Genomic DNA, 13,520 nt, shown 5'->3' with positions numbered 1-13,520 from the left:
ATAATTTCACACTTATGAAATTGTATTTTGTCTGTACTTTGTGAACTGTTCATATTTTTAGGAACCATTGTGATACTATGAGATCTATGAGAGCTTTGAATGGTGTATTTTGTATGGGGTCATGATTTTTGGAGTACGTTGGAAGTAGATGACTTTACTGAAACGAGCAGAGAGCATTTTTTTTTAAGTTTTGAGATTATTGAAAGAGGCTGCGACAATTTTGAGATGTGATTGATCTGTTATGATGATGTTATAACGACAACGATGTGTATTATGATGGTGAGATATGTTTATGATCAACAAGCTGATGCTATATGAGAAATGTGATTATGTGTAATAAGGTAAGGAATAATGAGTAGTGGTTAGGGACTCTTATTTGTGAAAAGGATGTTGGAAACCAAGAATCGTACTTTAAGAGTTATGACATGTGTACATGTGTGAATGTATCACAGCATTGCTATTGATGAGATTTCATTTCTAAACATTTCTACTGTAATTTTTCGACGTGTGATTTTTTTAAATTTTTTATATTAGGCTGTCACTCTAGCGGAAACTGCTGTCGTAAATATTTCGGTAAGAAGTTTAAATGACCTTGACATAATGCGCTGTAGGCTCCCAGCTGTGCGACAGTCACCCGGAAAAAAGCCATTGGAGAAACAAGAGGACATTAACCTCGCTATTGCCATTTGTTTGTAAAAAGCACTGCAAATACGACACGCTCATACTTGAAGACATATAATTACAATTAACCTGCCAGGCAGTTTCATATGAGTGCACACTCCACTGTAGAGCGAAAATTTCATTCTAGAAACATCCCCCAGGCTGTGGGTAAGCCATGTCTCTTCCCTCTTTCTTCCAGGGCTGTTTGTTATTCAACATTCGCAGGAGAGCTTCCGTGAAGTCTGGAAGGTAGGAAACGAGGTAGTGGCGGAATTGAAACTGTGAGGACAGGGCGTGAGTTTTGCTTGGGTAGCTCAGTTAATAGAGCACTTGCCCGCAAAAGACAAAGGTCCCGATTTCGAGTCTCGGTCTGGCACACAGTTTTAACCTGCCAGGAAGTTTCATATCAGTGCACACTCCGCTGTAGAGTGAAAATTTCATTCTAGAAACGTGTACTAACACTTTGGATCTCGTAATTGCTGATATTTACTGAAATTCCATACGGCTAGTGAATGACGTTTCATGCTTTGGTTTATATATATATTTGCTCATTTTGTTTAATATCTAGTTTCTAGCTGTGCTGCAGCATTGGTTAAAATAAAATTGATTAGATGTACTAATAACACTATTTTCTGTCTACAGACCCAGTTGATAATAATTTTATGACCTACTTTCTTAAAAAAAATTGGAGGGGGGAACACAAATAGACATTTACCTTCACAGGAACTACATACATAAATTTTTCAATGGCTTGGTAACTTGTTTGGTAGTGTAAGTTATTGTGATGCATCACTCTAGTATTAAGATGTGACATAGGTATTAGACATTTCCTATCTTAACTGTATTATTTTTTCTGCTTGAGTTTTTTCATGTTTAGATATAAGTTATCGCATTTGCTGCTGCTGTTTGTCAGGCATTGCCCTACTAAATTTTACAATGTATTAAGCCAGTTTTACTACTGATTTATTTTTCTTATTGCTGCAAATTGGCTCACATTAGTTGTAATGTAGCATTTGTTCTGCTAATTTAGATGTACTGCTGCTTGCTTTGCCAATTTGCATTTTCTTGTCATTGGTGTTTGTGTTGTTTTGTGGTGCTGCATTGCCTCGTCCCTTAGTTTAGCTCAGGAGATTTAAGTTAGCCTAAGAGGGATAGACTATATAAGAGAATGAGTGGCGATGAATTGGATGAGATGCATTGAAAAGCTATAAGAAAAAAATGTTTGGCAAAAAAGTAGTGTACAATGAAGAATAATTATTTTGAAAGAGGATATTAATAAAATACAGGAATCATGCATGGATAGGTTTTTTTGTTTTTTTTTTTTTTTTGCAGGAACAAATGTTAAAATAAGAGGAAAGATCTATGGAATGAAGTTTTGAGTTGGGCTGCAGTACCAAATGTCACATTAAATACAAACTCTGTGCTGTCCTTTTGTGTTATTCCACTATATGTTAGTGTACCCTAGTGTATTTGTGTTTGTCTTGTTTTAGAATTTTTCTAATACTAAGCTACGTTCACTGTGATGAGGAATACAGTTAAACCTCAAATATAGTTTGCATTAATAATAAGTTATTTACTTTGTAAAGATGTTTACACATAATTTGTTCTGTTCAATTTTAATGCTCATGTGTGAAGTTAATGTTTCGAAAGCTCTTCTCAATTTTTTTTATTTATTTACTTATGTCATAATTCATGTAACACTGATTTATATGTTTATTTCTATTCTTTTGTAAAGCCTGTATTACTACAAATGTTATCTGTACTGTTATGTTCTTTAATGATGTATTTTGTACCTTTGCAATTGTTTTCTCATGTTATAAAGTTGTAATTGACACCATTTCATCAAATTAAGTAACTTGTAGGGATTCATTTCAGTGCACACATTTCTGTTGGTCATAGTATATGCACAATATGTGAGGAAAAAAAGGACTGTTAATGCTCACACGTGTACTGATAATTCAGCAAGGGACTAGTTAACGACATTGTTGGTTCTAAGGACATTTCAAAAAATTTTTGTGAGTGCACAAGTGTTGGTTTATGGACTTGCTACATTATCTGCAAGATACTTCGACGTTGATTATGCAACCGCACAGTCATAACAGATGGCTCCTGGCCGTCTCTACAAGGACTACAGTGGGTTTGAACCTTGGGTGGCCCACCAATACCATTATCTTTACAAGGACTACAGTGGGTCTGCACCTTTGATGTCCCACCAATACCATTATTTCTACAAGGACTGCAGTGGGTCTGCACCTCTGGTGGCCCACCAATACCCTAATCTCTACCAGGACTACAGTGGGTCTGTTCTGTGACGACCTACCTACAAATATTCTTCAAAACTTGGGCTGATTCTGCTGTGGGTTTGCTCTGTTGTGTCCCATTATCTGTCTGCATGTCAAGAGTCAGTACTGTCTTTCCTTTGGAAGGACGACACTACTTCTTCAAGACTGAATGGAAATCCACTACTTCCATGTGCATTTTCTTTTACTGCTCCGACTTTGAGAAAAAAACTGCAATTACTACTGTGATGAATGATTAGGACTGTCTTTATGGACTGTGGGAAAATGTTTGCTTTTGACCAACATTTTATCGATAAATGTGTGCATTTGATATATTTGTCATCGTTAATATAAAAAAAATTTGCAAATAATTATTGGGCACGGCCCAAAATAATTTGTAAATTTTATTGTGGATTTGCATGGGGGCTATGAAGTAGGCTATTTAGGTTGTTATGTTGGTAACGCCATGTAGCGCTCTGCATGGAAATCACTGACTGTGCTGTGTGCAGTCTGTGGCTGGTTGGCATTGTTGGAATATTCGCTAGTGTAGTGTTGCGCAGAAGTTGGATGTGAACAGCGCGTAGCATTGTGCAGTTGGAGGTGAGCCGCAAGCAGTGGTGGATGTGGGGAGAGAGAGGCCAGAGTTTTGAGAGCGGACGTTCTGGACGTAAGAATGGATGTCATGAACAGATATATATATTATGACTTCTGCACACTATTAAAGCAAATAGATTATTTGATAACTATCAATATCTTTCATTTGCTAACTATGCCTATGAGTAGTTGAGCCTTCAGTAGTTATAATCTCTTATTTAGTTGGCAGTATTGGCGCTCGTTGTATTGCAGTAGTTCGAGTAACGAAGATTTTTGTGAGGTAAAGGTTATTGTTAGTCAGGGCCATTCTTTTGTAGGGATTATTGAAAGTCAGATTGCGTACCGCTAAAATATTGTGTGTCAGTTTAGTGATGATCAGAATAAGTAAGGAGAAAACTGTCTGAGTACATTGAGATTTGCTCATCTGTTAGTAAATCAAATAACCTAGGAGGTTTACCAGCACAGTAATTCATAAGTTTTCCAAGTGGACGTTACAACGTCATCGGTCCCTAGATTTACACGCTACTGAAACTAACTTAAACTAACCTATGCTAAGTACAACACACACACCCATGCCCGAGGGAGGACTCGAATCTCCGGCGGGAGGGTCCGCGCCATCAGTGCCTCTAACCACAAGGCCACTCCGCACGGCTCCTTTCGTAAACATAACGTTTTTTTCTCCCTAGAAACAAACACACATGTGCGGAGTTCACTCCATCATACAGGACAGCAAAAGCCTCCATTTTCTGTCATTTCTCCTTCTTTATCTTGTCGTTTCTCAGTAAGTCACAGAAACTTTCCTCCACTCTTTGGTACCCATACTTCCATCATGTCCCCAATTCACTTCTTCTTCCACCCCTCTTTGACGTCAATCTAACTTTGAATCTACCTGATTGTGATCTGTATTTGTTTCTCAATCTTTCATGAACCGCTATAACTCAAACTTGTTTACCGCAGCTATCACTGTATTCCAGTTTTCATTTTATAATTCCTGTATATGTTGTATCCAGTTTTAGTAGAAAGTCTTTTATAACATCCGTATTGTTATGTGAAACATTTTAAAACATCCCTGGGTGTATAAATGACTGCAATATACGTTAGTATTCTGGGATTACAAGTTTAGTCGTGTTTCTTTCAAAGTAAACGTACTCGATTATTTGGTTTCTTCTTAATGTGAAATTCAAAAACAGGTTTTCCATTGTTTATTAATTATTTATTAATGAAGATGAGCATATGGCAATGGAAAAATTGATTACATGAGATATTGATTTGCAGATATCACAGTGGCATAGACTAGTAGATGCAGGAGTCTAGGCGGAGACCTTCTTCAGCTCCTCGCCGTACTTCTGCCTGTAGGTGCCGGTGGGGTCGTACTTGTTCTCCAGCGGCGTCCACAGGTCGGGCTTCTCCTTGATAAGGAACCTGATCACCTTGTCGGCACCAGCCTTCTGCTTCTCGTTGCACTTGGCGCACTCGTTGGTCAGCGCATCAGGGACGGCGGCTGTTAACAGACAGGTTTCGCAATCAGGAAAGTGAAGAGATCAAAAATACTTGTTTTGAAAATTCTTAATAACTGAATTTTGTGCGACTCCAAGTATTTCGATTTGAATCTGCATCATTGGTCCGTGTTTCAAGTTGGCCCACATGGTTCAGTGGTGGCCATCCTTCGCTTCCACAGAGAAGAGCAATGGAAATTTATTTGCTTTGTTTTACTGCAGTTATGTGTATTCTTCTGCATGTTTTCTTAACTTTCATTAGCGCACTAAGAATGGTGATTAGGTGCATTATACCATATTGTGACCAGATAAATGTGCTAATATGGTATCTAGAAACCAAAATCATGAATTCTCCCACAGAGGCACTTTCGGCTAGATGTAGAAAGTATAAAGATGTATATATTTTGTGTAGTCATGCAGGAGATAAGGTTTCCCCGAAAAATGAATAAGAGCGGCAACATGTGACTGCAGTGTCTTCTTTATTGTCTAAGACAACAATACGATGTGAATTTTCCATTTTCCAAGCCTTTACGATTTGCCACGTTCCACATACAGCACTGCAGAGCAGCTTGTAATCAACCACTTTACCAGGGCAGTTCAAAAAATTTAGCCTGTTGGACATGGTACGCTTTGCGGTAATAAATCAACCAAGCAGGATCTGTCACACATTTTACACAAAGAGAGAGAGAGAGAGAGAGAGAGAGAGAGAGAGACAGAGAGAGAGTAAAACGAAGAGCTAGTGCTTGGGAAAAAGATAGAGAAAGGGGTCAGGGACTGGGGAGAGCGATGGGAGGAGGGAGGGGGGGGGGGCTGAGAGTTACATATGAGAGTTAGATACAAACAAGAAATCACAGCAATAAAGCGCCTGTTGAGTCATGCGAACTAATCCATTCGAAGGTGCGCACATTTTAACCAGGGTGAACGGTATACCTCACGCAATCTCTCAAATGACAGTGAAATTAGCGAGATCTGTTGCCTGTTTCGTAAATCACCAATCATACGTCCGCATAACTGTCTCCTTAAAAGTGAAATTTTATCAAAATAGAGAAGAAGAAACGAAGGTATCAGGAACGCGATGTGCATCTAGGAATAGGGAACCATGTGATGGAAGGAGACCTGTAGGGTAAATTTTACAGTAGAAACGGCTATGGATTGTTAAGTAGATTATCGACATGTGGAATATAATGGATCAAGATATAGGACATGAAGGCTGGCATGGAAAGAGACCTTCTTTACAAAAAAAAAAAAAAAAAAAAAAAAAAAAAAAAATAGCAATATTAATGAAACAGTTCACAGATTTATTACTAAAGACTAACATCCCGCACTGGTGATGTAAATCCGTCACAAACAATACTATTGGGAGCCTGTGCTAACTAAAGATGGGAGTTCACTTACGGAAGAACAGAGAACATATCTAGCATACTACTGATAAAGTTACTGTTGTTGTTAAAGGTATATTCCAAGCATATAACTATCGGTTTTTCGATTTCACCGCCCTTCAACACGACTATACAACATACTTATATATAACAGATGTTGCAGTAGTACCGTGGGCTTCTGAAGTGTTTCCATGAACTCAAGGTTCCAAGTTTACCGACCGTTTCAAATCCAATAGGAGACCGTCAGCCCTAGGGAGTGGTGATTTCGCAGCTGACTACACGTTTGATTGTACTGTGTTAGAGTCGATTTTGTTCCACGTTTCCTGCCAGGTAGATGTATTAAAACTAATCATGTTTCTTCGAAGAGCAATAACAATAAGAATGCTAATGTGAATGTAGGTGCTGTGTGGCACTGTTCGCTGACATATCCCATGGGACGAATTCAGCCTCCTGTCGGAAAGGAGGTTGTGTCTTTATTCTCACTGATCCCTTTCAATGTGGCTATGTGGGGGTTGCGTCGTATGTGTCCGTAGAGTGTGAGTGTGTGTAATGGATGCACATATCGTACCCTACCCATCTCGAATAGCACCAAGGAGGCAGGCGAGATTAACATCCCCATTCGACAAACGGATCACCATCAACGGTGTCACATGCTCTCATTTCAAGAGACAATGAGAAGAGCTTTCGAATATAAACCAGATCATTGGCAAAAAATCCGATGATAAATAAATTCACGCCACCAACCTTTCTCCCCATAATTATCTGAATCACCACTATGTTTCGGACTAGCTGTATCGAATACACTGGCGGATCATTGTGCTAATGTTTGTGGTACATTTGGTGCGAGCTACAATCGGAATCCGGGTTAAATGAAGTGAAGTCATATCAGTCTACACATGATTCAACTGATATCCACTATATATATATATATATATATATATATATATATATATATATATATATATACTGCTTTTGGGATATCGACAGAAAGCATATGTGGCCCCTTCTTGTGTAAAGCGACAGAACTAGCTGCCTACAATATTGCACACAGCTTCCTTGGATATTAGAAGTGACAGAATTCCCAGGATACAGTTGATAATCACGAATACGCTGTCCTGTCTATGTACAGGCGAAAGGTACGTTTGCTGTGTTTATGACGGAGGATCGTTACCAGGACCTTGCACGGCGATTGAAGAAGTGTAAATACAAATACTTGTTGGTGGGTTAGAAAAAAATGATGCTATTCGAAGGCAGTTGAGGCATGCACGTGCACAGCTGCCTTAGCTTTATGGTATTCGATAGTCACGTAAAACTTTGAAACTTTATTTCTCGAAAACGCTTTAGGTGTGTGTCGTAGTAGAGCAGAATCCGTTACATATAAGTATGTACTAGAGTCGTGCGAATGCAGAATCGATGACCCATTTGATGTGCGCTTCATTCACAAGACAGATGCAAGACAGATAACGCGTGTCAACATACGAAGAACTACAGTGTTTGCCCGGCACTGCACTCACCCTTGAGCTCCTTCCCATCAGGCGTGCAGGAGGCGTCGCTGTCAGAGAGGAGGCACTCGTGGTACTTCTTGAGCAGGCGGTCGTTATGCAGGATGTCGTCCAGGTCGATATTGTCGTACTTGGTTGTGTACGCAGTAGCAGCTGCTACCAGACAGACCACCAAGAGAGTGTATTTCTGCATTGTAACTCTGGCAATAGGCTGCTGCTGTAGCGTCTGGGGTGTGATCTGCCGGCTTCAGTCTGCGTTGCATTATATATACGTACGATCACCGGTACACCTGACGTCACGGCATGTGCCTACGCAGGCGCCAGACAGCGGACGCTGACCTTGACTGGTCCACGCACCGGGCCGTTTCTGAGAAGAGCCAGTCGTTCTCAAGGCTACTCGTGACCGTTCGCTGTATCCCAGTTTCCATGATGCCTTACTGGAAATTCCTTCTTCTTTTACTGTCCGCACACAAGTAAATAGTGGCTCGACCAATAACATCAAGAAAAAAATATCGCAATCAACTTAATCTAGAAAAGTTTTTAACGTGAGTTACGTATTCTTGGGAGTGTTGGTACAGCGGTTTTTCTGGACTGTAAGTCATCAATAAGTACATATACGAGCTAGAAAATCTTCTTGTGGGCTCTTGTCCAAACAGCGTTCAAAAAAATGAAACTGTATGTGTGACCTGTGTGAAGTCAGTTTTAGAATCTGAAGTTTAGCCTATGAAATCTCATGCATGCCTTGTCTTACTAGAATAATCTATGGAAGAACAGAAACAAAAATCTACAAGACATTGCCAGAAAGTCTGTTTGGCTTAGGAAAATAATATGAGAGGCAGCTTCCTTTCGTTACATTGGTTCATGTATAGAAATCCTTCTAAATCAATTACATCACATAGAATTGCCTGAAGAATGCTATGAGTAAACGTTGACCCTTGTATTTTATTTGCTCTGAAGCAACAGTAAACGATCTCGCTGGAATTGTGTTGTTATTATCAATTTGATTTTCTTATAATCACAGACCAGGTCGGTTTACTGAATCTTTGAGAAGAATAATGTGTAAGGCAAAAGGAATACCAACAAGCAACTCTAAATTAGTCAGACCAGTTATACACATCATACACTGCGTCTGTCGTTTCGGACGATCTGAACGTTATATTATTCTTGAAGAATCAAGTTTGCCATGATCGCTAGCATTTATTTTTATTACTATGGCCGGTCTTGACATGTCTATGCTACTGGATTCGACAATGACAGCGTAAATCTGTCGAAACCAGCCATAGTAATAGCAGAATTGCTCGCGATTTTGGCAAACTTGATTCGTCATGAATAATATAGTCAGACAATTAATGGAGATTACTCTTAAAAGCATACTAACATTTTGAATGAACCTCTTGAAACTACACACCCAGGGATGCTTCTAGCATGCATGCAATTTGTCGGTATAAGCAGGTAGTCAATTTCTCTATGCAATCTTCTATTACACGTCTTTACAGAATAACGTAAGTGTGATCATTTTCTTTCCACGACAGTGACCAGTAAGTCCAAGGTTAGCCTGACAGCTTAATAGTTTGCAATTATCTTATGCCGTTTACAGTTAGCGTCTAAACATCCTCATACGAATTGTACTGCGCATAACGTAAATAGGTCCAGCGCTATATATTTGTCAGCTATCTAATGCCAACAAAGTTTTGTTTCTTCTGGTTCATGAGAAGAACGCAGGAACGTAGCATGAATGTTGCCATTTATAAGTTTTGACTACTTTACGTAAATTGAGTGCCATGCTACTTTGAAATACACTACTGGCCATTAAAATTGCTGCACCACGAAGATGACGTGCTACAGACGCGAAATTTAACCGACAGGAAGAAGATGCTGTGATATGCAAATGATTAGCTTTTCAGAGCATTAACACAAGGTTGGCCCCAGTGGCGATACCTACAACGTGCTGACCCTATCGTGATTGCGGTTTATCGTATGGCGGCATTGCTGCTCGCTTTGGTCGAGATACAATGACTGTTAGCAGAATATGGAATCGGTTGGTTCAGGAAGGTAATACGGAACGTTGTGCTGGATCGCAACGGCCTCGTATCACTAGCAGTCGAGACAACAGCCATCTTATCCGCATGGCTGTAACGGATCGTGCAGCCACATCTCCATCCCTGAGTCAACACATGGGGACGTTTGCAAGACAAAGTCCATCTGCACGAACAGTTCGATGACGTTTGCAGCAGCATGGGCTATCACCTCGGAGACCATGGCTGCGGTTACACTTGACGCTGCATCACAGATAGGAGCGCCTGCGATGGTGTACTTAACGACGAACCTGGGTGCACGAATGGAAAAACGCCATTTTTTCGTATGAATCCAGGTTCTGTTTACAGCATCATGATGGTCGCATCCGTGTTTGGCGACATCGCGGTGAACGCACATTGGAAGCACATTGGAAGCGTGTATTCGTCATCACCATATTGGTGTATCACACCATTCATGTGATGGTATGGGATGCCATTGGTTACACCTCTCGGTCACCTCTTGTTCGCACTGACGGCACTTTGAACAGTGAATGTTACATTTCAGATGTGTTACGACCCGTGGCTCTACCCTTCATTCGATCCCAGCGAAACCCTACATTTCAGCAGGATAATGCACGACCGCATGTTGCAGGTCCTGTACGGGCCTTTCTGGATACAGGAAATGTTCGACTGCTGCCCTGGCCAGCATATTCTCCAGATCTCTCACCAATTGAAAAGGTCTGGTGAATGGTGGCCGATCAACTGGCTCGTCACAATACGCCAGTCTCTACTCTTGATAATCTGTGGTATCGTGTTGAAGCTGCATGGGCAGCTGTACCTGTACACACCATCCAAGCACTGTTTGACTCAATGCCCAGGCATATCAAGGCCGTTATTACGGCCAGAGGTGATTGTTATGGGTACTGATTTCTCAGGATCTATGCACCCAAATTGCGTGAAAATGTAATCACATGTTAGTTCTAGTATAATAAATTTGTCCAATGAATACCCTTTTATCATCTGCATTTCTTCTTGGTGTAGCAATTTTAATGGCCAGTAGTGTAGTTTCCACAACGCAACTTTGTCTCTAAACCTTGCAGAAAATCCAAGAGACACTATGTGAAGTACGTTTGCGGCAAGAAACAATCAATGCCTTCTCTGCACGATAGCAATGGAGATACTGTCGAAGACAGTGCTGCCAAAGGAGTTTTACTAAACACAGTCTTCCGAAATGCCAGCTGCCAACATGAATAACGTAAAAGTAAATATCACCGGAGCGGTGAATCAACTTAAATCACTTAATAAAAGCAAATCTTCTGGTCCAGACCGAATATTAATTACCTTCCTTTCACAGTATGCTGATGCATTAGCACCATACTTAACAATCATATACAACCGTACCCAAAGACTCGGAAGTTCCACAGGCCACACGAATATTAAAGAAAAGTAGTAGGAGTAATCCACTAAATTACAGGCCCATATCATTAACGTCGATATGCAGCAGGATGTTTGAACACATATAGTGTTAGAAAATTGTGAATTAGCTCGAATAATACGGTCTAGTGACACACAGTCGACATGGGTTTAGAAAACATCGTTCCTGTGAAAAACTACTAGCTCTTTATTCACATGAAATGTTGAGTGCTATTGACAAAGGATTTCAGATCGATTCCGTATTTCTGGATTTCCGGAAGGCTTTTGACACTGTACCACACAAGCGGCTCGTAGTGAAATTGCGTGCTTATGGAATATCGTCTCAGTTATGAGACTGGATTTTTGATTTCCTGTCAGGGAGGTCACAGTTCGTAGTAATTGTCCGAAAGTCATCGAGTGAAACAGAAGTGATTTCTGGCGTTCCCCAATGTAATGTTCCTTAGCTATGAAAACGATTTGGGAGACAATCTGTGCAGCCGTCTTAGGTTGTTTGCAGATGACACTGTTGTTTATCGACAAATAAAGTCATCAGAAGATCAAAACAAATTGCAAAACGATTTAGAAAAGTATCTGAATGGTGCGAAAATCGGCAGTTGAACCTAAATAACGAAATGTGTGAGGTCATCCACATGAGTGCTAAAAATAGTCCCTTAGACTTCGGTTAGACGATATACCAGTCAAATCTAAAGGCCGTAAATTCAACTAGATACCTAGGAATAACAGTTACGAAAAACTTAATTTGTAGGAACACATAGAAAATGTTATGGAAATTTATTCCAAGTTCTGTGGCACCAAACTGCTGAAGTCTTAAGTCCCTAGGCTTTCAAACAACTGTTTTTTTTTTTTTTTTTTGGTCATCAGTCTACTGACTGGTTTGATGCGGCCCGCCACGAATTCCTTTCCTGTGCTAACCTCTTCATCTCAGAGTAGCACTTGCAACCTACGTCCTCAATTATTTGCTTGACGTATTCCAATCTCTGTCTTCCTCAACAGTTTTTGCCCTCTACAGCTCCCTCTAGTACCATGGAAGTCATTCCCTTATGTCTTAGTAGATGTCCTATCATCCTGTCCCTTCTCCTTATCAGTGTTTTCCACATATTCATTTCCTCCCCGATTCTGCGTAGAACCTCCTCATTCCTTACCTTATCAGTCCACCTAATTTTCAACATTCGTCTATAGCACCACATCTCAAATGCTTCGATTCTCTTCTGTTCCGGTTTTCCCACAATCCATGTTTCACTACCATACAATGCTGTACTCCAGACGTACATCCTCAGAAATTTCTTCCTCAAATTAAGGCCGGTATTTGATATTAGTAGACTTCTCTTGGCCAGAAATGCCTTTTTTGCCATAGCGAGTCTGCTTTTGATGTCCTCCTTGCTCCGTCCGTCATTGGTTATTTTACTGCCTAGGTGGCAGAATTCCTTACCTTCATTGACTTCGTGACCATCAATCCTGATGTTTTCTCGCTGTTCTCATTTCTACTACTTCTCATTACCTTCGTCTTTCTCCGATTTATTCTCAAACCATACTGTGTACTCATTAGACTGTTCATTCAGTTCAGCAGATCATTTAATTCTTCTTCACTTTCACTCAGGATAGCAATGTCATCAGCGAATCGTATCATTGATAACCTTTCACGTTGTATTTTAATTCCACTCCTGAACCTTTCTTTTATTTCCATCATTGCTTCCTCGATGTACAGATTGAAGAGTAGGGGCGAAAAGCTACAGCCTTTTACACCCTTCTTAATACGAGCACTTCGTTCTTGATCGTCCACTCTTATTATTCCCTCTTGGTTGTTGTACATATTGTATATGACCCGTATCTCCCTATAGCTTATTCCAAGTTTTTTCAGAATCTCGAACAGCTTGCACCATTTTATATTGTCGAACGCTTTTTCCAGGTCAACAAATCCTATGAAAGTGTCTTGATTTTTCTTTAGCCTTGCTTCCATTATTAGCCGTAACGTCAGAATTGCCTATCTCGTCCCTTTACTTTTCCTAAAGCCAAACTGATCGTCAGCTAGCGCATTCTCAATTTTCTTTTCCATTCTTCTGTATATTATTCTTGTAAGCAGCTTCGATGTATGAGCTGTTAAGCTGATTGTGCGATAATTCTTGCACTTGTCAGCTCTTGCCGTCATCGGAATTGTGTGGAT

General features: G+C 40.2%; 2 protein-coding genes across 4 annotated transcripts in view; both read right to left on the bottom strand.

Annotated features, from left to right (window-relative positions):
• The window catches only part of LOC126484052 (allergen Tha p 1-like), a 72,251-nt gene that overhangs the window by 22,534 nt on the left and 36,197 nt on the right, over positions 1-13,520 (bottom strand). The gene's annotated exons all lie outside the window — the stretch shown is intronic.
• LOC126484050 (allergen Tha p 1-like) overlaps positions 4,725-13,520 on the bottom strand; it is a 105,597-nt gene continuing 96,801 nt past the window's right edge. Inside the window, exons 1-2 of one of the 3 annotated variants that reach the window (XM_050107396.1) lie at positions 7,923-8,154; positions 4,725-5,034 (exon numbers count right to left, since the gene is read on the bottom strand). In XM_050107396.1, the coding sequence (XP_049963353.1) occupies positions 4,844-5,034; positions 7,923-8,103 (372 nt within the window). In that variant the 5' untranslated portion in view covers positions 8,104-8,154 and the 3' untranslated portion in view covers positions 4,725-4,843. Of the gene's footprint in view, positions 5,035-7,922; positions 8,155-13,520 lie in introns of those variants that run through there. The other 2 variants (XM_050107395.1, XM_050107398.1) reach the window with 2 other exon arrangements.

Source organism: Schistocerca serialis, chromosome 6 (genome assembly GCF_023864345.2).
Source record: "Schistocerca serialis cubense isolate TAMUIC-IGC-003099 chromosome 6, iqSchSeri2.2, whole genome shotgun sequence".
Lineage (NCBI taxonomy): Eukaryota > Metazoa > Arthropoda > Insecta > Orthoptera > Acrididae > Schistocerca > Schistocerca serialis.
Note: the sequence above shows the minus strand (reverse complement) of the source record. Positions and strands in the feature narration are given on the sequence as shown.